The sequence below is a fragment of the Dipodomys spectabilis genome, unplaced genomic scaffold, assembly GCF_019054845.1.
Source record: "Dipodomys spectabilis isolate Male_0828 unplaced genomic scaffold, ASM1905484v1 ptg000157l, whole genome shotgun sequence".
Lineage (NCBI taxonomy): Eukaryota > Metazoa > Chordata > Mammalia > Rodentia > Heteromyidae > Dipodomys > Dipodomys spectabilis.
Window position 1 is genome coordinate 8,653,162 of NW_024870834.1, and position 27,617 is coordinate 8,680,778.

Genomic DNA, 27,617 nt, shown 5'->3' on the forward strand with positions numbered 1-27,617 from the left:
TGACTGTAATGTTAGTACTGGGGAGACTAAGACAAGAGGATATAGAATTTGAAGCCAGATATGGATTCATAATGAGTTCAAGACAACCAGCCTGAAGTACATAATGCAATCTTGTCTCGAAAAAATAAAAAGTCAGGTTGAAATAGAAAAATAACTAGTGAGGAAAAAAGAATAAAAATAACTAGTGCTAAGTACATAAAGATATATATTCAAACATATTGTTGAAGTATTAAGTTATTTCATAAAGGAAGCATTTTTTTGGTCGGTCATAGGGCTTGAACTCTGGGCCTGGGTACTGTCCCATCGTTACTCTCTACTTCTTTTTTGTTTTCTGTTTTGGTTTTTTGCTGTGATGGAAATCAAACCCAGGGCTTCAGAAATGCTTGGCAAGCATTCTACCATTGAACTACACACTGTCACCCCATTTTTCTCTATGTCTGGCATATTTTTTATACAGTAAAATAATAATTCCTAAACTGTGCCTTCTAATTTATTTTTATAGTAATAAACACAATTCAGCCTTACAGTCATAGTATAAACATTTAAAACAAGTTTTGATGACATTTATTCATACTGTCTTATTTTTTTCTTCTTAACAGAGATATGACAGAAGTTGTACATATTAAAGATAGGAAGGAAGCAATTCATGAGTTAAAATACTCACCAGATGGAACTTACCTTGCGGTTGGCTGCAATGACAACTCAGTTGATATATATGGAGTTGCTCAGCGTTATAAAAAAATTGGCGAATGTGTTGGATCACTTAGTTTCATCACTCACTTGGACTGGTCCTCAGATAGTAGACATTTGCAGACAAATGATGGACATGGGAAAAGACATTTTTATAGGATGCCAGGTAAAATTTTCCAGCAAACTAAAACAGTAGTATATAGTTTACAGATTTTTAGTGCCTGTGCAATATTTTTTAATTTCACTAGAAATGAAATATAATATTAGATCATAGAAAGTTAAAGACAATCTGAACTAATATTTCAGGTATTGTGGCCTTTTCTATAAGCCTTTATCATTATATTGTCATTTTTTGGTGTTTTTCCCCTTCTACTCCAGATTACTGAGGCATAAATAGCATATGAAAATTGTATGTATATTTAGCAATGTAATGTTGTATATGCCTGCATTGTACATAATAAAATAATTACCACAATCAAGCTAATTAACAGATCCATCCTCTTACATAGTCACTGTTGTGTGTGTGCTGAAAACATGCCCTAGGATGGCCTAGAAATCACAGCTGTTCTCCTGCTCTACCTCCCAAGTGTTGGAATTAATAAGCATGCATTATCATACCCAACATTTTCTAATGTTTAAGATCTTCCTCTGTTAGAAATTTCAAGTATACCATATGGCAATTATGATAGTCAATGTGCTATACTGGGTCAGTCTGAATTCCTTTTACATAGCTGAAGCTTTATACCCTTTGACCAACATTTTGTATCCTGATCACTTTTCCCAGCCCCTAGAAGCCAGCTTCTGCATGCTTTCTTAGCACCAGCCTTGAGCAAAGTAGCTAAGAGAAAGCGAATTCAGGTTGTGAGTTCAAGGAAAGTTTAAAAACTTTATGAATACTAATAATATAGCTGACAAACTAAATTTTAAAAAAATAGTTCTTATTAAAGACTTACTTATTCATATGGTAGTACTGGGGTTTGAATTTAGAGTTTTGAAGTAGCTAGGCAGGTATTCTACCATTTGAGCCATGTAATTAGCCCTTCTCAAAGATTTAAAACACTGATAATCACAAAAGAAAAGAATAAAATCAATCAGCAAAGTATTTCATTTACTATGATGTTTATTAAACTAGTCACTATCTTCTGAGAGCCTATTTAATAAGACATTTATTTAATCAGTGTATCTCCCCAAAATCTTTTTGTTAATAATCTAGGTACAAAGATTTACTTAGTTCTAAATTCCTCTTATCAAATACAAATATATTCTTTTACGCTCACACTTCCATTTTTGTCTTTTTAAATTCTTATTTTTCTTAATTATTGTAGCTTAGATTTTCTTAATATCTGATTTTTTTCTTATAACTTAGCCTGTATCTAATTTGTATCATGATTTGAATAAAATTCAGGGTTTTTTTTTGTGATTTTCACTAGTATGCATTAGTTGTACAAGGTTTTATTGTGACATTTCCAGTTGTGACATTTCCATACATGCATATAATGTGTCTCATACTCATTCCTTCTGTCATTCTCCCTACCCTTTTCTTCATTTCATGAAACAATTTCAACAAGTTTCATTGTTCTATTTTCACACATGAAAAGAACTACTTATTCTTCCTTGTTCACCCTCTCCTAAGCAACATTGTCCCCCACCACCACCAACAAAGCATAACAAAGCTTATTTTACTTTCTTATCATTCTTTTGGACTTTTTTAAATGTGTGTTAATTGTAACAAGGAATTTCAAAATTCATAAAACTTTCATTTTCTACATGGGTGAACCTGCTAAGATGACAATCACTTCAAATCTGTATGCCTTTGAATCAGTGTAATTTTATCAGTGGCCTTATTTAAAATCACTTGCATTTTGTTTTCTCCTTACCCAAACTTGTCTAGCTATTTAAGTGTAATCTTCTTTGAGGCAGAAAATTATTTAAAATTTTCTTTTACTAAATTCAGTACACTTTAAGCCTTAGTTTTAAAAAATTCAATGAAATCACTTTTTAACTTAAGTCTGATTTGTTTTTAGGGGGAAAGGAAGTAACAAGTAAAGAAGAAATAAAAGGTGTTCATTGGGCTTCATGGACATGTGTTTCAGGAATTGAAGTAAATGGAATTTGGCCCAAGTATTCAGATATTAATGATATAAATTCAGTAGATGGAAATTATATTGGCCAAGTGTTAGTTACAGCTGATGACTTTGGAATTGTGAAATTATTCCGATATCCATGCTATAAAAAAGGTACCTTTTGGGGGCTGGGAATGTAGTAGAGTGCTTGCCTTGCATGCATGAAGCCTTGGGTTTCATTCTTCAGTAACACATAAACAGAAAAGCCTGGAAGTTGTGCTGTGGTAGAGTGCTAGCCTTGAGCAAAAGAAGCTCAGGGACAGTGCCCAAGCACTGAGTTCAAGCCCCAAGACTGGAAAAAAAAAAAAAAGATATCTTTTCTTTCAAAATAGTTTATCCTCTCTCTTATAAAAAGACTTATCTTGCAGAAAGTAAGCCTTTGAATAAGGTAATTTCATATTTTAAAAATGTATTGAGGTAAAGAATTCTAAACATTGGTGGCTCTCACCTGTAATCCTAGCTACTCAGGAGGCTGATACCTGAGGATCGAAGTTTGAAGCCAGCTTTTGCAGAAAAGTCCCTGTAAGCCTCTTATCTCCAGTTAACTACTCAGAAACCAGAAGTAGAGCTGTGGCTCAAAGTGTTCGAGTACTAACCTTGAGCAAAAGAGCTCAGGGACAGTACTCAGGCCTTGAGTTCAAGCCCCACAACTGCCAAAAAAAAATTATTTTGCTAATTCAAAAATCTGTCACATTATTTATTTTTTGGATATGAAATTCTTATTAGATTATTTTAATTCATATAATGATTAGGCTTCTTTTTCTTTTTTTTCTTTTCCTTTTTGGTCAGTTGTTACGCTTGAACTTTGGACCTGGGCACTGTCCCTGAGCTCTTCAGCTCAAGGCAAACACGCTAGCACTTGAGCTACAGTGCCACTTCTGGTTTTCTGGTGGTTAATTGAAGAGTCTCACAGCCTTTCTTGCTGGGGCTGGCTTTGAACCATGATTCTCAGATCTCAGCCTCCTGAATAGCTAGGATTAGAAGCATGAACCACCTATACCTGGCTTAGACTTCTTTTTAATGAAACATTTTCCTCCATACTTCCTGAAAATTTTCATATCATCAAACTATGCAAAAATGATTAAACTTTTCTTATCATGTATTACGTGAAACTATTTAGCTTGCTGAATTTAGGCCTTTTGGGAGATATTTTTCTCAGGTCTTTTCCTTTAAGAATTCTAAGGATATAATAAAAGTATATAAACATAGGTCACAGTTTGAAACATTATTGGTTTGCCGGCTGGTTTTCATATGTGACTGTGTTTTTGCCTAAATTCTTAGTACATACTGTTATGATATTTCTTAATTTTCAGCAATACTAAGATGTAGAAATAGAGGGTTTTATCATTGGTTATTTTCTATATATTTTACACATTATTACTTTTTTCTTGGATCTCTTCTAAAATTAGGATATTAATCATTCTGTTAATAGAACCTAGGATGATTAAATGAAATGATGTCCCTGTAGTCATTTATTTTGTGCCTCCTTTGATAAAGCAATTTATATAAAGAAACAGAACAAAAGTAAATATACATACAAGTGCCATATTAAAAATAATAGATATCAATTTTTTTTTGGGTCCGGTCGTGGGGCCTGAACTCTGGGCCTGGGCGCTGTCCCTCAGCTCTTCAGCTCAAGGCTAGCACTCTACCACTTGAGCCACAGTGCCACTTCCAGCTTTTTTCTTTTTGCTTGTGTGGTGCTGGGGAATCGAACCCAGGGCCTCATGCATGCAAGGCAAGCGCTCTACCACGGAGCCACCTTCCCAGCCCCAGACATCAAATTTGAATCTAATCTTCCTAGAAAACAAAAAGCAAAACACAAAATTATATTCATATTATAGATGTTTAAAAATACATATCCCTAAGGAAAGTCAACTTTCTTTTGAGATTGAATTTTCAAAATACTCCCTGTACAAGAATCTCTAGGGGCTGGGAAGGTGGCTCAGTGGTAGAGCGCTTGCCTTGCATGCTCAAGGCCCTGGGTTTGATTCCTCAGCACCACATAAGAAAAAAGCCAGAAGTGGAGCTGTGGCTCAAGTGGTAGAGCGCTAGCCTTGAGCTGAAGAGCTGAGGGACAGCGCCCAGGCCCAGAGTTCAGGCCCCACGACCGGACCCAAAAAAAAAAAAAAAAAAAAAGAATCTCTATGTTAGATGCAGTGAACATATATTTCTATGAGATCAATACTTTTAATAAATACGATAATGATTTTACATCGCTTGTTGGTAAAAGTTATTGAAGAGACATTAAAATGAACATAACAAATACAGTGATGGGAATAACGAAAGTATGTGTTCATTTCACCAGTTTTGAATCAGGATTTTTTTGTATTTGATCATAATTAAGATAATGGAAGGACAACACAATGGTTTGTGTATATGAATTATTGTTTACATTTTGTGTATTAATCTTCATTTACCAATTTAAAGATATATTTTTGTTATAGGGGCCAAGTTTAGAAAATATATTGGCCATTCGGCTCATGTAACAAATGTCAGATGGTCACATGATTATCAATGGGTTATTTCTATTGGTGGAGCAGATCATTCTGTCTTTCAGTGGAAATTTATTCCAGAAAGAAAACTAAAAGATGCTCTTCATATAGCACCCCAAGGTGAGTAGCATATACTACCTAAGCAGCATTGTCATCTTACAACTCTGAATTCACTAACCCCAAACTAGCAGTTTTACTGTTGAAATGTAATCTAGTTTAATAAGTTAACAATATAACTTGTTAGCAAAACTTTTCAATTAAATATTAGGTTTATGTGTTTAAAGTCAGATGTCATAGTACGTGGCATACAATGTACTTTGGGTTGCATTTTCATCTATCAAATGATGAGTGAAAAAGGCGTTAGCAAAACAAACCTAACACTGTTGGTTTAGGTTTTATATGTTTTTCATCTTTTACGCATAGTATGGTTAGCTATTTTTCATGTTAACTATAGGTTATATTCACTTATATTTGCACAGACATTTAAATTTGGTGTAGCGGTCATTGGGGAGCCAGTGAAGGGATTTAAAGGAGCTATTGAGTTTGCATTGAGTGGAGAGGAAGATAATCTGTAGTACAGTTTACTGACATCTGTGTCACTTGAATAGGTAATTCCATTTGATTGTTTTATGGCTTGTCTCCATGTTGACTGACAGTCAGTTAATTAATTAATTATTAATTTTACATTGCTATTTTGAAAATCTTCTTTAAACAAATGACATTGTATTTTTAAAACATTACAGAAACCTTGGCTGAGTCTAACAGTGATGAATCAGATTCAGATCTTTCTGATGTTCCAGAACTGGATTCTGAAATTGAACAGGAAACACAGCTCACCTACCACCGGCAGGTAGTTTTCTATTATCACATGATTTTTTTTTCTTAAAAGTCTCATTTCTTCTTTATCTCTTACTGTCTGCTACTTATCTATTGTTAATTTTTGTAGCTTTAGTTTTCCAAGTATTGTATAACTTTCAGTTTCCCCCTTTAAGTTAAAGCACACTTGTATAAAGTGTTTTTTATGTTAAGTGCTTGATATACCAAGTATGTCTGCATTCTATTTACCTATGTATTCTTACACAGTATACTCCCACTACTCTTTTTTTGAAGCATAAGGATTTATTGAAACACCAAATATGTATTTGTCAGTGTAATACAAAGAAAATAAGAATTTTTTCCTATTTTACTGAAAACAATTGCTATTAGCAGCTCATTAATAGTAACCACAAGAACTGAAAGTTAGTAGAATATGAACACCTTTATTTAAATATATGCTAAAAATATTCCCACTTATATACATTTTTTAAGGTTTACAAAGAAGATCTACCTCAGCTTAAAGAACAATGCAAAGAGAAACAAAATAGTGTTACTTCTAAAAGAAGAGATCAAGCTCCAGGAAATAGTATTCGATTACACTTCATTCATGGGTATGGAAAACATTTTTATTTATGTCTTTGAATATGGGTTCAAGTTACCTAGCCTCTGTATGCCTCTGTTTCCCCATCTTTAAGTTAGAAATAATACTCATGGAGATTTAATATATTGTCTGGCATACAGTCAGTTACTGTATAAATGCTTATTAAATTAAAAATTACTGCACACAACTTTATCTTTGTAGAAATGGACACTTCGTGTTTAAAAAATTCCAAAATATAGTCATCTATAGATATTAGTATGGTATGATGTTGTGACATTTCCACCTGAGTGGTTTTCATGTTTTAGTTTCAGTAAAATACTTATTTCTGGGTTCTGACCATCTGGCAATGCAGGTCGCTTGTTTCAGCTTGGCAGAAACTGGCATTCCACTTATTACTTTACCTCTCAGCCAGCATTTATTTTCTTAAGTAGACTAATAATACATTCCAAGAATTTGACAAAAGGATTCCTTAAAAGTATTTTCCTGCCAGGTGCTAGTGGCTCACTCCTGTAATCCTAGCCACTCTGGAGGCTGAAATCTGAGTATTGCAGTTCAAAGCCAGCCTGGGCCAGAAAATATGAGACTCTTTTCTCCAATTAACTACCAGAAAACCAGAAGTATTGTTGTGGCTTCAGTGGTAGAGTGCCAGCCTTGAGCAGAAAAGCTCAGGGATAGCACCCAGGACTGGCAACAACAACAACAAAAAAGTATTTTTCTTCTAATGTTAAAGAGGCAATGTTTCTATTCAGTTGTGATTTATGAAATTAGTTTCTTTGAAACACAAAGCAAAGTCGCCATAATGGAATTATTGACCATTTTAAGATGATTTGGCTTATTTTTCCTGGCTGCATATTTAAATTACTGTTTAAACCTATTTTCGGAATGTATACTATATCTTCCTGTTCACAATGTACATAACAAAATAAAGTTTGGAAACTCCCCTCTGCCTTATTGTAATCATTTCCCCACTCCACAAGTTATCACTGTTGCTTAGTTTCAGAAATAAAAGTAAGTATGTAAACAAATGCAAATGAATTTTATTGACTCTTTTACTTATTAAAAACAACTGTTTTTGTTTTATAGCATAAAAATTTGAAGCTGGGTGCCCAAGGTGCCTTAGTACCTGGACTCAGATCTGAGGATCACAGTTGAAGCCAGCCTGGGCAGGAAAGTCTTATCTCTGATTAGCCACCAAAAAGCCAAAGGAGAGCTGTGGCTCAAGTGATAGAGCACTACCATTGAGCAAAAATGCTCAAGGACAGTGCCCAGACTCTAAGTTAAAGCCCTCGGACTGGCACAAAAAATTAATATTACATTTATGCAAATAACAATATATTCAGTTTACTTTTCTGCACAAAAAATTAATATTACATTTATGCAAATAGCAATATATTCAGTTTACTTTTCTGCACTTTTTTTCCTCAATACTATAGGTTGGATTTATTTGTAATCCAAGCAATTCATAAAAATTTATAGGATCTGAGAAAATTGTATTACCTTTCAATTATTGATTATCCTTGTAAACTAGAGATTGAATGAAGAAAAGCACTGCTTCTCTGTATATTCTGTATTGGCCAGCTAAAAGGCCAAAATTAATTGCATATGATTTGTCTTTTTTGTTAGTTACAGAGGTTATGACTGCCGGAGTAATCTGTTTTATACTCAAATTGGTGAGATCGTATACCACGTGGCAGCAGTGGGTGTTATTTATAATCGACAACAGAACACACAGCGTTTTTACTTGGGTCATGATGATGATATTCTCTGTCTGGCTATACATCCTCTGAAAGACTATGTGGCAACAGGCCAAGTAAGTTCCTCAGGGAGGAGGGGTTGATTTAGGAAATGGAGAGTAAGAAATTCTTGCCAAGCGCTGGTGACTCACACCTGTAATCTTGACTACTCAGGAGGCTGAGATCTGAGGATCGCAGTTTGAAACCAGCCCAAGGCTAGTGCTCTACCACTTGAGCCACAGCACTACTTCTGGCTTTTTAAAAAAATTTTTATTGTGAAAATACCATACAGAGGGGTTACAATTACGTGGGCAAGGTAATGAGTACATTTCTTATCAAGCATTGTTGCCTCCTCCTTTGTTTTCCCTTCTGCTTATGTGGTGCTAAGGAATCGAACCCAGGGCCCCATGCATGCAAGGCAAGCACTCTACCACTGAGCCACCTTCCCAGACCAGCTTATTAGTTTTAGTGGGAGGCTAATCTACGCAGTACAGAGTATTTAGCAGCTTCTCTCACCTCTTCTTGCTAAATACCAGTAACACTCATCAATTAAGATGTCTAAAGACAATACCAGATGTTCCCTATGAGGCAAAGTCACCCATGTTATTAAAACAGAAATATGTATCTGGTGTCAATATAATGAAGGACTTAATTAGAACCAAGGAAAAATCTCAATAAGGTGGTGACATTTATTCTGGGTAGAGGGAAGATATTGGGAAAAATATTTAAAATGTGTCATGTCATGTATAAAATTGGGACAAAAATAAGCCTCAGTTTAAATTAGCTATTTAAAGAACTGTGAGTGGTCCACAGTATTTTAATCAGTAAGGACATAATAGGCTCTAGCAGTAGAACTAATCAAAGAATGGATGGAACCTCTAGGATACTGTTTATCTTGAGGTTGTACAGGGTTTCTCTTGAAACACAGTTATGCATCCATGTGCTATGGCAATTGGAATGAAGACTGTATTAACAGTGGCTGTCCTATGATTCTGGGTTTTTTAAAGGGAATTCAAGTCAGATTAAATAAAAAGTTCATGTGCTGCTGGATATTCCTGAATACCCATCAGGCCCTAGTTTCTTTGTTCATGACTTGCTTACACAATAGCATTTTTACTTTAGGCACTGTGGATTCAGTCTTTCTCCCAAAGCATAGGCTCACACAGTCTGACTTATAGTGGTTTCTATTTCTTTCCTGTTAAATTACAACCACTAGTTTTTAAAAATATATTTAATGTGTTAAAATAATTTTAAATGAAGAAAGTACTGATTAAAAGGAAAATAATAGCAGGGTGCCTGTGGCTCATTCCTGAATCCTGTCTACTTAGGAGGCTGAAATCTGAGGATTCTGGTTTGAATCCAACCTGCAAAAAGAGTGAAAGTGTGACTCAAGTGGGTAGAGTACAACCTTGAGTGGAAAAAGCCTAGCCAGAGCACAAAGCCCTGAGTTTAAGCCCTAGTACTGGCACCAAAATAAAAATGGAATGAAGGTAGAAAGAAAATTAGTTTGGAAACATTTTTACTGGTATTTTGAAATTTAGATAACCACTCTGAAAAGTATTTTGCTTTTTCTTTGTTTTATGGAGAATAAAATATGAAGAATAATTCCTTGTCAGGAACTGATCACAAAGTGAAAGAACCTTACTTGGTAGATTATAGAGTTCATCTTGAGTATTTTGACTATATGCGCCATAAATTTTAAATTTTGTTTAATTCAACAATGTTTGAATTACTTCCTCATTGAAAGCATTGTCTTGTGGCAAACACAAAGATAACTGAGACTAGCTGATACACACACACACAATAACTGAGACTAGCTGATACACACACACACAATAACTGAGACTAGCTGATACACACACACACACACACACACACAATAACTGAGACTAGCTGACACACACACTCACAATAACTGAGACTAGCTCACATACACACACACACACACACACGTCCAGATGCAATGGAGACAAGAGACTATGTGGACTGAAACTTTAGAACTTTAAGCCAGAATATAATTTTACTTCTTTTAACTTGATTATCTCAGGTTTTTTTTTCACAGTACTGGAATACTAACACTTTTCCCTTCGCCCCTAAAATGAGATGACCTAAATGTGCCTGATGTAATAATACTCCTTTGTCTATATCTCAGCCAAATTTAATTTGGTGTTCAAATCTCAGCTCCTTAATTGTTATCTTTGGGCAAATTACCTATCCTCTTCATTTGTTTCCTCATCTTTTAAAAGAAAGATACCGTTAGTGCCTGTCTTCAAGTTGTGATGATTGTTAAATTAGGCACCCTTTGTAAGGTATATAAGATAAGACAGTTTCTGGCATATAGGTTAGTTTTCAGTGAATGTTAGTATAGATCATCTTCTTCCTTTCTATGGGAGAGAGATCTATTTGCCATTTGAAAATGTTAAGGCTTGAATTCTAGAGACAATGATAGTAGGATTTGGGAGATAGTTATTTAGGCATTAACTGTGAAAGTGACGAAATACCCAAGCTATAAAGGAGGAAAGCCTTATTTGGGCTTACAGTTTCAGAGGCTTAAACTGCGTTAGGCATATGTCCCTCTAATTTTAGGCCTGTGAGGAGGCAACACATCCTAGTGGGGAGCACATGTGGAGCAATGCTTCTTACCTCAGGGCAACTGAGAAGCAAACAATGAGAAAAGGGGATGGAGTCCCAGTACCACTTTAATGATACATACCGAAAGACCTAACTTCCTTCTATGAGGCCTACATCCTTGAGGTTCCACAATCCTTGAATAGAGCCACAGGCTAGTGGACAAGCCTTAAACTCAGGAGCCTTTGGGGACTACTCCAGATCTAAACTGTAGCATCAAGTTAAAAGATAAATAAGCGGGGGAGGATGAGAAGAAGGGTCAGTTAGAAAGTTCCTTGTACAACTGTGAGTGACAAGAACCAAGATAACAAAGAAGAGACAATATTCCAAGGAGATAAAAAGAGGAGCATCAGTAGTCAAAAAAGAGGCGACAGACAGCTAAAAAGAAGAAAGAAACAAAAAGGTGATGCAGAGAAAATTAGGAACCAGTCTGCAACTTCAACCCTTGCTCTCCAGAGAATGGAGCAAAGCTGAAGTCACAACCACAAGGTACACAGGCAGCCTTGGTGAGAATGGACTGGCCTTTCCTAGTTTCAGGAGGAACACAATACTAACAATCCTTGAATTCATTGCAGGGATGTGATCTGACAGTGACTCCTGCTGTGTGGCAGGCTAGCTTTCAAGAAGAAATCTATTTTATCACTCCCTATATCTCAGAGGTCTATAACCAGGTGCTGTTTTGAGAGGGGGCTGATTGTTTGAGACTAAGCTACTCTGGGAACTTGAAAACAAGGAACAACCACAGGTTAGGTGCTCTGATCTGTGCCCTTTTCATTTCCTGCACAATCCAATGAACTAGAAAAAACCTCAGCTTTGACATTTGCTGCTTTTGGTTGCACAAATTGAGGAAGGCAGGTGGGGCAGTGTGTGTGGTGGGTATCTCTGAGCAAGTCAGACTTGCTTGGCCCCCACAGGCTGCAGACCTCATTGGGGATAGTAGCAATTTCTGGTACTCAAAGAAGGGAATTTCTAAAGTGACTGCAGCCCTGACGCTGAGAACATACCCCTGTCTGGCCCAACCTTCAGCCTGCATACAGCTCTACCTCATACAGTGGTATAGATAGGAGCTACAATAGACCCCAGATGGGATGCTTTACCTTCTTGCCACACCAGACCTGGTGGATTCCAGTATTAGAGTATCTAGGAATACTCCAATTTTTTATCGCCTCCCATCTTCTACACTCTTTATCCTCCCTTTTCTTCCTCTTTGCTTCTTTTTCTTCCTTTTTGCTATATTTTAATATTGTTTTTATTTTAATTTTTGAAATGTCTTCTTTTTTAATTTTGTTAGCATTCACTAGTTTTTTGGTAGTACTAGAGCTTGAGTTCAGATATTGTATCACTGTGCTATATCTCTAGCCCACCTTTAACTTTATATATTGTTTCTTTATTTTGCAGTCTGATTTTTAAAAAGATTCTTGTACTTTTCCCCTTTGTCACATTCTTCTTTTTCTTATACTTAATTGTTCTGCTCTTTTCCCTTTTCCTATCTGTGGATTGTTTCCTTATATTATTATTTCTACTTTTGTTAAACTTTTACTTCATAATTTATTCTACATTAATTTTGTCACTTCCTGATCTGTGGTTATTACTGGGGCAGTAGTTGTCTTTAATTAATGTCTATTGTGTTTGTGGCTCTGGTTTGTTTGGTATTCTTGATTTTGCAGTAGTTTATTTTCTCCCTTGTGGTGCTGGAAAAGCCTTCAAAGAAAGCACTACTCTCACTAAGAGATTTCCCTTATAAAATTAGAAGAGATAATTATGCAAACAAATATGTACATTGCAACATAGAAGCACAACAAATATGAAACACAACTCCTCCAAAAGTTTGTAACTTCAGCAACTGAATCCAAAGATATTGACACAATTGAAACACAAAAGTCTTCAAAAAGTCTAATTTGAAAAATGATTAATGACTTCAAGGAGTACTCAGATAATTGCAGTGCAAAAGTCAGTTCAAGACTGAATGCAAAATTCAGCAAAGAAATAAAAATTCTGAAAAAAATGGAAATGAAAATTACAACAAATTAAATAGTGAAATGCATCATCTGTAGAGTAGATGACACAAAAGACAGAATGTCAGTAACTGAAGATAAGGTTGAAGAATCAGTATAGTCAGAAAAGAAACTATGAAAAAAGAAATCATAACTAAGACATTTAAGACCTCTGTAATACAAGAGACCAAACCTAAGAAACTGGAAGAGACATCTGAGATACAGAGTGAAATTATAAGAAACATTCAATAGCTGGGCACCAGTGGCTTACTCCTATAATCCTAGCTACTCAGAAGGCTAAGATCTGAGAATTATGGTTCAAAGCCAGCCCAGGCAGGAAAATCTGTGAGACTCATCTCCAGTAACCACCAGAAAACTGGAAGTGGTGCTGTTGGCTTAAGTGGTAGAGCACTAGCCTTGAGCTGAAGAGCTGAGGGACAGCGCCCAGGCCTGGAGTTCAAGCCCCACGACCAAAAAAGAAAAAAAAAAAGATATAGCAACATTAAGTACATAGGCATCAAATATACTAATTTTTTTCTAGTTCAGCATTTGAATTCTGGGCTTCACAATTGTTTGGCAAGCTTGCTTGGCTCAAGCTTGCTCTGCTACTTCTGTTTTTGCTTGTTAATTTGGGGAAAGAGTCTCTTAGACTTGTCTTTACAGACTGACTTCAAACCTCAGCCTCCTGAATAGTTAGAATTACAGTTGTGAGCCACCAGTGCCCAGCTACATGAACCAAATTTTGTAAAACAAGCATTACTGAACATGAAGGAGCAGATACAATAGTGGTGATAACTTCAGTTGATTTATCGCATCAACAGAAAAAAAGTCAACAAAGAAAGTCAAAGTTAAAATATACAGTACATCAGATGGACTCAACATCTACAAAATATTCCATCAAAAAGCTTCATAAGCTAGGCACCAGTGACTCACACCTATAATCCTAGCTACTCAGGAGGCTGAGATCTGAGGATCACAGTTCAGAGCCAACCCAGGCAGCAAAGTCTGTGAGACTCTTATCTCTAATTACCCACCAGAATCCAGAAGTGGCACTGTAGCTCCAGTGGTAGAGTGCTCGCCTTGAGCTGAAGAGCTGAGGGACAGCACCAGGCCCAGAGTTCAAGCTCCACAACCAACCAAAAAAAAGCTTCATAATTCACATTCTTCTCAGCATTCCATGGAACTTCAAAATATCTCAGATTTTTTTTGTCTTAACAGATACAAAAAATTAAAATAATTTCTTGTATCTATATTTCAACATATTAGAAAATCCAAAAGAAATGGGTAATTTTTGACCTGCCAGAATTTAACCAAGAAGATAACATCATCCCAAACATCTGTAACATTCAGTGAGACTGAAACAGTAATACTCTCCCAATGAAGAAAAGCTCAAAATCAAATGGATTGTCTGCTGGATTCTTCCAACTTTTAAAGAAGAATATATCTAAATTATTTATAGCTATAAATCAAGAAGGGAAAAAATACTCAAAACTCATCCTGGAAACTAATTATTGCTTTAATGAACAGAAGGATATAACAAAAAGCAAAATTGTAGATCAATTATTTTAATGAAGAGAGATACGAAAATTCTGAAGAAAATACCTGAAAACCAAATTCAGTAGTAACACATTTAGAAAGATCAATTTGGTTTCATTGCAGTGATGGCTAAGCATAATGCATATCAATAAACATAATCCAGCAGATAAATAGAATCAAGGACCAAAATCAATAGATTATTGAGATCACTTAAAGATAAAACCTTGGACAAAATTTAACAGCTCATCAAAGGAGGATATTCTTAGGAACGGAACACAAAGGCACAATGCCTATATGCATCTGATCATATAAAATAATATTTGTCAAAATGAATGCTAGGAAATGGAAATGAGGGTTTTTTCTTTGTTGATATTTTTGTTTTCTTTTTGTCTTGTTCATTCATTTATCTTTTTATCTGCAGCAGTGGTACTCACGAGACACTATAGTGAAAATGACTATATAATTTGTGGGTGAGGACAGGAGGAAAAAACTGACATAGCAAGGAAAGGAGTGACATTGTCCAAAAAGAAATGTACTCATGGCTGGGCACCGACAGCTCACGCCTCTAATCCTAGCTACTCAAGAGGCTGAGTTATGAGGATGACCGTTCAAAGCCAGCCCGGGCAGAAAAGTCCATGAGACTCTTATCTCCAATAAACCATTAGAAAATCAGAAGTAGCGCTGTGGCTCGAGCGGTAGAGCGTACTTGCCTTGAGCTGAAGAGCTGAGGGATAAGGCCCAAGCCCAGAGTTCAAGCCCCGTGACCGACCAAAAGCAAAAAAAGAAATGTACTCATTACCTGACTTATGTATTTGTAACCCCTCTGTCTAGCACCTTTATAATAACAATAAAAAATAAAATAAGATTCAGAGCCTGGGAATGTGGCTTAGTGGTAGAGTGCTTAACTAGTATTCATGAAGCCCAGTGTTTGATTCCTCAGTACCACATAAACAGAAAAAGCTGGAAGTGGCACTGTGGCTCAAGTGGTAGAATGCTAGCCTTAAGCAAAAGAGGTTCAGAGACAGTGCCCAGGCTCTGAGTTCAAGCCCCAGTACTGGCAATCATCATCATCAACAACAACAGCAACAACAATTCTTTATGGTTAACACCTTGAAGAAACTAGGGTATATTAACATAACAAAGGCTACATGTAACAGCTCTGTAGCCAACATTATACAGAATGGTGGGGAAAAAAAACTGTAAAGTGTTTCCTCTAAAATCAGGAATAAGGGGCTGGGAAGGTGGCTCAGTGGTAGAGCGCTTGCCTTGCATGCCTGAGGCCCTGGGTTCAATTCCTCAGCACCACATAAGCAAAAAGAAAAAAGCTGGAAGTGGCACTGTGGCTCAAGTGGTAGAGCGCTAGCCTTGAGCTGAAGAGCTGAGGGACAGCGCCCAGGCCCAGAGTTCATTCAGGCCCCACGACCAGACCCCCTCCCCCAAAAAATAAAATCAGGAATAAACTAAAGGTGCTCATTTTTATTCAATTTAGTGCTCAAATTCTTAGCCAGAGCAACAAGGCAAGGAAAAGAAAGCAGATACAAGTAAGGAGTACAATTACTCCAATTTTGGGCTGGGAAGGTGGCTCAGTGGTAGAGTGCTTGTCTTGCATGCATGAGGCCCTGGGTTCGATTCCTCAGCACCACATAGGCAGAAAAAAAAGCCGGAAGTGGTGCTGTGGCTCAAGTGGTAGAGCGCTAGCCTTGAGCTGAAGAGCTGAGGGACAGTGCCCAGGCCCAGAGTTCAGGCCCACAACTGGACCCCCCCCAAAAAAAAATTACTCCAATTATGCAGATGATATTCTACTTAAGAGATACTACAGATTCCAGTAGGAATCTAGATCCAATAAATACTTTCAGCAAAATAACAGGATACCAAAAAAAAAAGCCTGTTTAAAAAAATGGTAAAATTTGTCTATCAAGCATGCATATTTGATGTTATTAACTTCTCAGTCTTTGAGTATGTACTTGCTTGGTTCTCTTTTTATCTAAAACCTGGAGTTTTTGAAGGCCCACCTCTAGTGTCATCTCTTTCATTGTGTATTGTCTCCAGAATCTTTTTATTCTCATTAAGCATTTATTACCAGGGTTTTTTCTATTTAGCTGAAAATACCGTTTTTCCAGTGAGTTTGCAAAAGTTAATCTAAATGTTTCAATATCCATTGCATCAATCATAGAACCCTGCCAATAGCAGATGCTTAATAATCACTTGTTATATAGTATAAGATTATACAATTATAGTATAAGATTAGCAGTAGTCATATAGTTCTGTAGTATGCCTAGAAATACTGTGTCTTGTCTCATGAGCTTTCCATATACACTTTTACTGTGCTAGGGTTGGAACCAGGGCTCGAACATACTAGGCAAATACTGGGTCACTGAGCCACATCTCTAGCACTGTCATTAGCTTCGAAAATGTTAAGAAAAAATCAGTCATGTACACAGTCTGCTTCATATTTTCTATATGATAAATCTCCTAGCAAAACAAAAGCTATAAAATCTCGTTTTACTTTTTTTTTTTTTTTAATCAGTCATGGGTCTTAAACTTGAGCCACAGCGCCACTTCCAGTTTTCTGGTGGTTAATTGGAGATAAAAGTCTCACGGACATTCTTGCCAGGGCTGGCTTTGATCCGAGATCCTCAGATCTCAGCCTCTTGAGTAGCTAGGATTAAAGGCATGAGCCATCAGCACCCAGCTTTTTATTTCCTTTTAACAGATATAAAAATAAGCAGTTGTGAAAAGTGATTTTTATGATTCTTTCAGGTAGGTAAGGATCCCTCAGTTCACATATGGGATACAGAGACTATCAAACCCTTGTCAATATTAAAGGGCTTCCACCAATATGGTGTCTGTGCTGTTGATTTCTCAGGTAAGGGTGTTTTCTATTCAATAATGATCAAAATGCAGAGGCAATATATGCCACTTTAGTCTAAATCAGTGTAACTTAAACTTGTCATTTCTGTGGTGTTCTGTAGAAAAAAAATGAGAGGAAAAGAAAATTAAGAAAGGGTAATTCTGTTGGGATAGATGGGGAAGAGAATGATGGAAAGGGTCATACTGATCAGGATACATTATATTCATAAATTTAATTGAAACCTCTCTACAAGTCTTAAGAGAATTTTTTAAAAGAACTGAAAAAAATTAAACCCACCATAACCACTGACTTATAAGAACTCAGAACTCAGTGACTATGAAAAACTAAATGAAACAGGTGAAGGTTATAATGTGCTGTTATTAATCTGTTTTTGTAAAAGTCAATTATTTTAGTTGTTTGTACTGTCAGGCAAAAGTAATGAACTGTCCTGCCTCTTATAAATTTTACAACATACAAACACATGCATGCTTGTCAGCATTTGTTACAAGGCATTTTGCTTAAATACTTTAATACATTTGTTACTTGTTCCTTGATGATGATAACTAAAATAACCTTCACTAAAAGCAGGCATATTAATGATAGTATAATGTAAAAATACTTGTTTCATTACTTTATATCCACTGAATTCTTAGATGAATTAATTAATTGAAATAAATCTGGACCAGGCATGGTTGTCCAGCTACTTAGGAGATGAACGTAGTAGATGACCCAAGGCCAGCCAAGTTAAAACGTGAGATCTATATATTAAAAAAATACTAAATGCTAAAGGACTAGTGAGTGGCTCAAGTGATAGTATTGTTTTGGCAAGCACAAGGCCGTGAATTCAACCCCCAGTAAAAACTAATTAATTGGTTCTTTTCTTCTTCTTGGTTAATTTTTGTCTTTCCCTCTCACTTTTTTCTGCAAATTTTATTTTTTAATGGACCATAATACTGTTCAAATTTATGAGGTATAGTGTGATGTTTTGATGCCTCTACATGTTATGTGATAATTAACTCTGGGTATTTAGTATATCCATCACCTCACACACTTATCATTTTCTCCCTCCCTTCCCATCCCAAACTGATGGATAAATAAAAGTAAATGGAGTCAGGTGAGGTGGTATCAACACTTAATAGATAATTCAAGAAATCATTCTTATCCCTCTTTTGTAAATTCTATGTCCCTTCATAGCTGTGTGGATGCCTAACATTCATTATTTTTCAAGTTTTAATTATACTACTGGGGCCTATTGAACCATTTTTTTTGTTACTGTAGTATAATACCTGAGTCTGGGTATTTTTTTTGCCAGTCCTGGGGCTTGAACTCAGAGCCTAGGTGCTATCCCTAAGCCTCTTGGTGCTCAAGTCTAGTGCTCTACCACCTGAACCACAAGCGCCACTTCCAGAGGCTAGGTATTTTTAATAGAGAGATTTATTTAGCTCAGAGCTATACAGTATGACTGGAAATTCAAGTCAGGTGATCCCTTTGATGCTGCCTAAAAGGAGAGTCCCTTTGACTGTATCACAACATATTTGAATAACATGCATCAGAGAGACATTACAGGATGATACAGGAGGCCAGAAAGAGGCTTTTATAACAACTCATGATGATGAAACTGACTAACATGTTAAGGGCCCTCAAGGATACATAATCAGCTCACACTAGGCCTCCCCTGTTAGTGGTTCCACCCTCTTAACTCTAGTACATTGAGGACCCAGCCTCCAGCATATGAAACGTGGGAGGAAAACTATATTCAAATGAAAGCATATAGCTTTAAGAAACATAGTAAATGCTTTTTTAAATCTTCCAAATGTTAATGATCAATAAGCATATCTTTCTGATTAATTATCACAGCGGATGGGAAACGTTTGGCTTCAGTTGGAATAGATGATAGCCACACTATTGTGCTGTGGGACTGGAAGAAAGGAGAGAAGCTATCAATAGCAAGGTAGGGGAAAAAGGAAGACATGAAAACACATTGGCAATACCAATGCTAGTAATACTTTTGCTTTGAGGTCTTTAACAATTTTGAAGTTAAGCTAATGTGTAACCTTTTCTTATTGCTATCTTTATCGTATTTGAACAAATGTAATCATGATAAAAAGACAAGTGATTTTATGGGTTTTTTTTTGGTAAGTTTATCCCAAGTGAACTCACTTGCTAAAGTAATTAGAACATGGTATTCTATTAACTGTTCTCTCAAGTCTCCATGTACAGCTGGAGGGAATTTCAGAGGAAAGACTGTTGTACAGTAATTTCAGAGCATGATAAAATGCTCATATATTTAAATGAAAAAGATTCATAAATCACAAGGAATTTCTACATTTTTCTTTTTTTATTTGACCTCATGATTTTATTGTCTTCATAACAAAAGTTGGAATTTAGACATCATGATTTTATTGTCTTCATAACAAAAGTTGGCGTTTAGAAATGGATCACTTGCCCCTTTCTCTTTTTATCTTTACCCAGTTCAAAATGTTTGCATCTCTTAATAGTTAGCATTAACTTAGATCTGCAGTTGGGCACAACACATCCAAGTCTCAGCCCAATCTTCCTTGTAGTCTTGGCTTTTTTTCCCAGTCTGACCACCATTAGCCACTCTGCTTCCAGTCATAAGGATGCTTTCCCTGGGCATACAGAGAATCCTTTCCCTTGTACTGTGTTACTTTGTGAGGTTGGTGCTTGCCACACTTCTTACAGAAAGTACCGTGGGTTTTAGGAACATTAACCATGATAGCAGGAAGCCTGCAGCAGCGCCAAAAGAAAGACACATTTTTATTATACACTTTTCTTTGTACATTTTCTAAAAATGGGCATGTATTATTTTTATAATAAATATACAAACAGTGTTCTGAAGGAAGAAACAGTCACCAAATCAGAGCTACACTTTTAATTTCCTGTTCCTTACTCTGAGCATCAGAGCACTAAGCATATGCTTTCTGCATAATGTATAGATAATAAAACTTCACTTCACTGTATTGTAGTCTTCCATACTTCACTACAGCTTAATATCGTCTTTCAAACTTTGAAGTTACAGTTTTTCATGCTGCCAACACCATTCTCATGCATTGTACTACTGAGTAGCACAAGTGATAGCCAAATGAAATTCAGCTTTCACTGTTCCTGCCTTTTGAGAATCTGTGTAGCAGATTTAGCATATTAAATTTTTTCCCAAAGAACAAGTTATATGGATATATGATTTTACAACCTAATATTCAGTAAGCTATATTTGTGGAGGGCCAGGTCTGGAGATACTCAGCTGTAACTATCGCTTCACGTGGGTACAGACAGGAGAATTGCAGTTCAAAGCAAGCCAGGGAAAAGTTAATGAAATTCTATCTCAAGAAATGAGCCAAGTATGAGGACCCACCTCTGTGGTCTCAGCTACTTGGGAGGTAGAAATAGGATTGTGGTTCAAGGCTAGCCCAAGTAAGTTAGCAAAAGACCCTGTCTGAAAAAAAAAAACAAAAAGCTAAAAACCAAGTGCCATGGCTCAAACCTGTAATCCTAGACAGAAACAGAAGGATTGCAGTTGGAAATTAGCCTGGGTAAATTTCATGATATTCCCTCATCTTGACCAATAAAAAATCTTGGCAGGGGACATGTACCTATCATCCTAACCGTGGGAAGCAGATATAAGAGAATCTCAGTCTAGGCCATCCTGAGCATAGTACTAGACCCTATTTGAAAGTAAAAACACAAGGGGCAGGGAGGTCTCAAGTGGTAGAAAACCTGGCAGAGACCCTGAGATCAAACCCCAGTAATCCTAGTACTGAAAAACAAAACTAAAAAAAGCAAAGGATTGGGGTCATGGAGTAATAAAGCACTTGCCTAATGAGTGTTAAGATCTGAGGTTTGTTTGCTTTTTAAAGGAAGGAAAGGAAAACATGCTGCATGAACTTTTTGCCTAAAAGTTGCTGGGTGATTTATCTTTAGACCTAAAACACTTTTGTATTTATTTCAGAGGAAGTAAAGATAAAATTTTTGTTGTTAAGATGAACCCCCATGTGCCTGATAAACTAATTACAGCTGGAATTAAACACATGAAATTTTGGCGTAGAGCAGGTAAGGAAAGGTTTCTTTCTACTCCTTTAATTTTTAAGAAATTGTTACTTTTAGAAGTAATTTCATCTAGGTGCCAGTAACTCAGATCTCTAGACCTAGATACACAAGAGACTGAGATATAAAGATCAAAGTTCAGAGCCAGCTGGGGCAGAATTAGAAAATCTTATTTCCAGTTAACCAGCAAAAAAACAGAACTGGAGGCATGGCTCAAGTGGTAGAATGCCAGCTGTGAGTGAAAAGACCAAGGAGGAGTCAGAAGCCGAGTTTAAGCCCATACTGACACACATACACTACCAAAAAAAAATTAGCTAGCAGTGATGTGATGTCCTGGGCCAGAAAAGAGACGTTAGAAAAACTGGTAATTGACAGTGGCAGTACTCATTTGTTATCTCACCATTTAGGAGGCAAGTTCCAGACCAGCCCTGGCAAAGTTAGCAAGACCCTAACTCCAAAACAAAATATAATCCAAAGGGCCAGAGGAGGTGGCTCAGGAGGTGGAACATTTGCCTAGCCACAGTCCTGTGTTCAATTCCCAGTACTCAAAAAAAAGAGAAAAAAACTGGTGAAGTCCAAATGAAGTCTAGAGTCTAATTTATATTAATGTTATTTTGGGCTATTTGTTTTTTGTTTGCTTGTGTGTCAGGGTGGGGTGGGTGTAGCTCAGGGTCTGGGCACTGACCCTAAGCTTCTTTTGCTCAAAATTAGCACTATATCATTTGAGCCACAATGCTACTTCTGGCTTTTTATGTTTATGTGGTACTGAAGTATCAAACCCAGGATCTTTATGCATACTAGGCAAGCATTCTACCACTAAGCCACATTCCCAGTCCTAATATCTTAGTTTTGACAGATATTATGGTAATATAAAATATTAACACTGGAAAAACTGGATAGAGAAGTGTATCAGAAAAAAAATGTTACTTTTTGCATCTTTTCTAGAAATCTAAAATTATCTAAAATTTATTTAGGGGGTAGGGCAAGGCTATAACTTCATGATAGAGTACATATCTACTATGCCCAAAGACCTTGATATAATCCCCAACATTGTAAATAAAGAGAAAAAAAATCTCTAGTTTAAAAAAAGGCTGTTTTGTCTGGGAATGTGGTTTAGTGGTAGAGTGTTTGCCTATCATGCATGAAGCCCTGGGTTTGACTCCTCAGTAACACATAAACAGAAAAGGCCAGAAGTGGTGTTGTGATTCAAGTAGTAGAGTGCTAACTTTGAGCAAAAGGAAGCTCCAAGAAAGCGCCCAGGCCCTGAGTTCAAGCCCCAGGGCTAGAAAAATAGTTATTTTTTAAATGATTTTCTAATATCTTAATGCATTTTAAACAAGAATATATTTCTTTGCTATTTGTGTTTGCTAAAAGATTTGACACAGCTGTTTGATCAGTTGTTATCCAGATTCCTTCCTTTTTTTTGGATGTGTTTTATAGTCTAAACTGGAACTGAACTATTTTGTTAAAAAAATCTATGTATGCTATAAAATAATATAGAAATGAATTATTTCAGTCACTTGTAATTATGTAAATATTTTAAAGTTATAAAATACTCTTTTCAAATAGAATGGTATATTCTCTGAGTAATATCACTTTAAAATCTCAGTGAATTTAAACATGTCATAGTAACAATTTTGGGAAACACCATCAAAGATGCTAAAGACTGATTAAAACAGATTAATGTGCCAGGCAATGGTGGCTTACACCTGTAATCCTAGCTACTCAGGAGGCTGAGGTCTGAGGATTGAAGTTCATAGGCAGCTGGGGCAAGAAAGACTATTTCCCATTAACTACCCAAAAAGCTGAAAGTAGAGCTGAATGTGGTAGAGCACTAGCCTTGAGCAAAAGAAGTCCAGGGACAGCACCGAAGCCCTGAGTTCAAGCCCCAGTACCAGCAAACAACAAACAAAAAAAACAAGCAAAAACTGACTAAGCTGAGCACCAGTGGCTCATGCCTATAATCCTAGCTACTCAAGAGGATGAGATCTGAGGATCATAGTTCGAAGCCAGCCCAGTCTGTGAGACTCTTATTTCCAATAAACTACTCAGAAAAAGCTGGAAGTGGCACTGTGGCTAAAGTGATAGAGCACTAGCCTTGAGCACAAGGAGACTCCAGAGACAGCACCCTGGCCCTAAATTCAAGCTCAAGAACCAGCCAAAAACAAAACAAAGAAAACCTGACTAATACATGAGTCTTGGTGCATGGCCTGTAATCCACTGTGCAAAATTTTATCCAAATAATTGACAGAGACAACCCCTATTTTTCTTTTTTAATTCTACTCTTACTTGCCTTTCTAATACAGCAATAACAATAGAAGAGAAACTGTAATTCTTTATGATCGTGTACATTTTGAAAGTGGTACTTTTGAATATTTTTATGAACCAGGGGGAGGATTGATTGGAAGAAAAGGCTACATAGGCACCCTGGGGAAAAGTGAAACAATGATGTGTGCAGTGTATGGATGGACTGAAGAGATGGCTTTTTCTGGAACATCCACAGGAGATGTGTGTATCTGGAGAGATGTCTTTCTGGTAAAAACAGTTAAAGCACATGATGGGCCAGTTTTCAGTATGCATGCATTGGAAAAGGTGAGTAAGCTAGAGAGATTTTTAATGCAACATAATCTGATCATGGTCTGCAAAGCATTTTCAGAAGTGAAGGAACATTGCCTTTCTCCTGGACTACCCAGTTGTAGTTGATGGATGGATCCTCTTGATCTTAGTTTGTTCCTTTTTTCAAACTCCTTAACGAAGTATAAAATAGGTTTGCCAATCAGGATGGCTCACACTTGTAATCTTTGCACTCGGAAGACAAGTAAAAGGATTAGGAGCTGAGCCAGTCTGAACTAAATAGCAATATCTTCTTGCCAGACAAAAAAGAATTTTAATAATTGATAAGCCCTGTGTATCAAAAATTATTCTAACTGCTTTACATTATAATTGTCATATCCTGTAAAGTAGGTCTTTATTACCCCTTCTTTTTAAAGGGTTATAAAGACTCTAAAAAGATATATGTGACTTGCTGAAAGTGGTAGATCTAACTCATAGTACCAAATTAGAGACTGTTTTGAATATTCTATCCGATAAAATATTTCTTTTTTTTTTTTTGTCAGTTGTGGGGCCTAAACTCTGGGCCTGAGCACTGTCCCTGAGCTCTTCAGCTCAAGGTTAGCACTCTACCACTTGAGCCACAGTGCCACTTCTAGCTTTTTCTGCTCATTGGTCCTGAGGAATTGAACCCAGGGCCTCATGCATGCAAGGCAAGCACTCTACCACTGAGCTACCACCCCAGCCCCTATAAAATATTTCTTATTTCTAAATATTTTTTGCAGGTTTTGTGTTGATTTTTTAAATGGATTTTTATGCTAGTTCCTGTAACCTTTGACTATAGTCTTCTCCCTAGAGATTATCATTTTTCATGCATTTAGAATTTTATCAACTGAAGCTTTTATTATCACAGGGCTTTGTAACTGGAGGAAAAGATGGCATAGTAGCTCTTTGGGATGACTCCTTTGAAAGATGTCTCAAGACCTATGCTATAAAAAGAGCTGCTTTGGCCCCAGGATCTAAAGGTAATTTATGATTTATTTTGCTTTGTAGGAAAAGATCCGTTGCATATTATATGCTTGATTATTGGGGTGGAACACATGGAATATATTTTTTCTTCTTTATGTGGAGGATGTTAAGAGTTAAACGGGAGGGGGAGGGAAAATGGGAAAAATGAGGGAGAGGGTGACAAGTTCGACAAGAAATGTACTCACTACCTTACTTATATAACTGTAACCCTTTCATATATCACCTTAACTCTTTAAAAAAAAAAGTGAAATAGAAGACACTTGATACTAAAATTATTGCTATACTTCTAAAAATCTATTTCTGTAATATGCATGATAAAATATTAACCAAGTATAGCATTATTAATCTTAATACTTTTATTTCTGGGTCTGGGGCTTGAGCTTTGGGCCTGGACGCTGTCCCTGAGCTTTTATGCTCAAGGCTAGCACTCTACCACTTGAACCTTGGGCCACAGTTCGGGGTAGGGGGGGTTGTTTTTGGTTTTGGTTTTGGTTTTTTGTAGTCTAGTGGAGATAAGAGTCTCACAGACTTTCCTGCCCCAGCTGGCTTTGGACTGCAACCTTCAGATCTCAGCCTCCTGAGTTGTTAGGATTATAGGTGTGAGCTACCAGAGCCCAGCAGGATTTTTAATTTTACAAATAAAAATTTCTCTATAAAATTTACTTATCACAGTCAGGAACTTGTTTTCAAACAGTGTTTTCCACTGTACTGTGTCACTGCCCCTGCTCCTCTAGCCTCAGAGGTCCTTGTCCTCGTGCCTTTTCTTTTAATGCATAAAACAGGGTTTTCATTTTCTTTCAAGGTGCCATGCCGTGCTGCTCTCTAACTTCTAGGCCTTTCTGCATGCTATTACTTTTGCCTAGAATTTGTTCTTTCTGTTCTCTCTTGCCCCTTCCAGTTATCTCAACACATGCTCATTTTTTATTCTATAGAAAAAGATGACTTGTTCATTAATATACCTGATGTCTGAAGTGAACATGTGCAGTATCTTTTTCCTTCTACCAAGTGAGCCACACCTCCAGTCCTAATTGATTAAACATTATTTCTTCTAGAATAATTCCCTCTTTATAAATGTCACTCCTGTATACTCCTTTTTCAATATGGTCCTCACATGAGGTCTGTTTTTCTCATTGTGTGGTAGAAACTGGGCCCATCATATTTACTAATATGTAGCTCAGGACTGCCTAACACATACTATGCATAAAGGAATGTATCCTACTTTGAATTTAAATATCTAATCATAATATTGTAAGTGAACTGAGAGGTACAGAAGGTAGATGAGATAAGATAAATAAAAGGACCTGGGATAGAATAAAATTTACTGTGTTTGTGGATTTACTTTGAGATTAATAGAGTAACTAAAAGAAATATTGTACATTATTAGGATACTTAAAATATAGGAAGAAACAACCTTATAATGTAATTTTCAGTGTCAAAATAATGTTGACAGCACATAGATTATTGTATTAGAGTGATTTTATACCTTCAAGAATATCTCTATTTCACCTTTCAGGTCTTCTATTGGAAGATAACCCATCTATACGTGCCATATCATTAGGACATGGTCATATTTTAGTTGGCACAAAGAATGGTGAAATACTGGAAATGGATAAAAGTGGCCCAATAACACTTCTGGTCCAGGTACTTTTTTTTTTAAATTTATTTTTATTTTTATTTTTTTTTGGTCGGCCGTGGGGCTTGAACTCTGGGCCTGGGTGCTGTCCCTCAGCTCTTCAGCTCAAGGCGAGCGCTCTACCACTTGAGCTACAGCGCCACTTCCGGTTTTCTGGTGGTTTATTGGAGATAGGAGTCTCATGGTCTCTCCTGCCCGAGCTGGCTTTGAACCGCGATCCTCAGATCTCAGCCTCCTGAGTAGCTAGGATTACAGACGTGAGCCACCAGTGCCCGGCTTTGGTCCAGGTACTTTTAAAGGCTTATAGTCTTTCTTTCTCTTTGTATGTAATTTATTCTTCTAGTATATAAAAGGCAGAAGTTAACAGTGAAAAAAATGATACTAAATTAGTTAGGGAAATATTCCTAAAGCTAATATATATAGAAAGAAATAGTTATAGTTAAATGACTGCCAGTAAAAATAAACATGTCACATTTTATAAGAAAAACTGCCAATATTTTATATTTTTACTTTTTATTTTTGTCAGTCATGGCTTGAACTCAGCCCAAGCACTGTCCCTGAGCTCTTTTGCCCAAGGCTGGTGCTCTTCCACTTTGAGCCACAATGCCATTTTTGGTTTGGGTTTTTTTTTTCATTTTTTTTTTTTTGTTGTTATTTTGCCAGTCCTGGGGCTTGCACTCAGGGCCTGGGCACTGTCCCTGAGCTTCTTTTGCTCAAGGCTAGCACTCTACCACTTGAAACACATTGCCACTCCCAGCTTTTTCTATTTATGTGGTATTAAGGAACCAAACCAAGGATTTCATGAATACTAGTTAAGCACTCTACCACTAAGCCACATTCCCAGTCCCACTTCTAGTTTTTGAGTGGTTTATTGGA

General features: G+C 36.6%; 1 protein-coding gene and 1 pseudogene across 2 annotated transcripts in view; one reads left to right on the forward strand and one right to left on the reverse strand.

Moving 5' to 3' along the window:
• The window catches only part of Eml5 (EMAP like 5), a 113,735-nt gene that overhangs the window by 33,197 nt on the left and 52,921 nt on the right, over positions 1-27,617 (forward strand). For both annotated transcript variants that reach the window (XM_042692588.1, XM_042692589.1), the window contains exons 9-20: positions 600-856; positions 2,715-2,927; positions 5,261-5,428; positions 6,052-6,158; positions 6,617-6,735; positions 8,349-8,535; positions 17,377-17,482; positions 19,325-19,418; positions 21,435-21,535; positions 23,919-24,121; positions 24,993-25,104; positions 26,622-26,749. In XM_042692588.1, coding sequence (XP_042548522.1) covers positions 600-856; positions 2,715-2,927; positions 5,261-5,428; positions 6,052-6,158; positions 6,617-6,735; positions 8,349-8,535; positions 17,377-17,482; positions 19,325-19,418; positions 21,435-21,535; positions 23,919-24,121; positions 24,993-25,104; positions 26,622-26,749 — 1,795 coding nt within the window. The remainder of the gene's footprint in view (positions 1-599; positions 857-2,714; positions 2,928-5,260; positions 5,429-6,051; positions 6,159-6,616; positions 6,736-8,348; positions 8,536-17,376; positions 17,483-19,324; positions 19,419-21,434; positions 21,536-23,918; positions 24,122-24,992; positions 25,105-26,621; positions 26,750-27,617) is intronic.
• Positions 19,807-20,207, reverse strand: LOC122118885 (annotated as a pseudogene).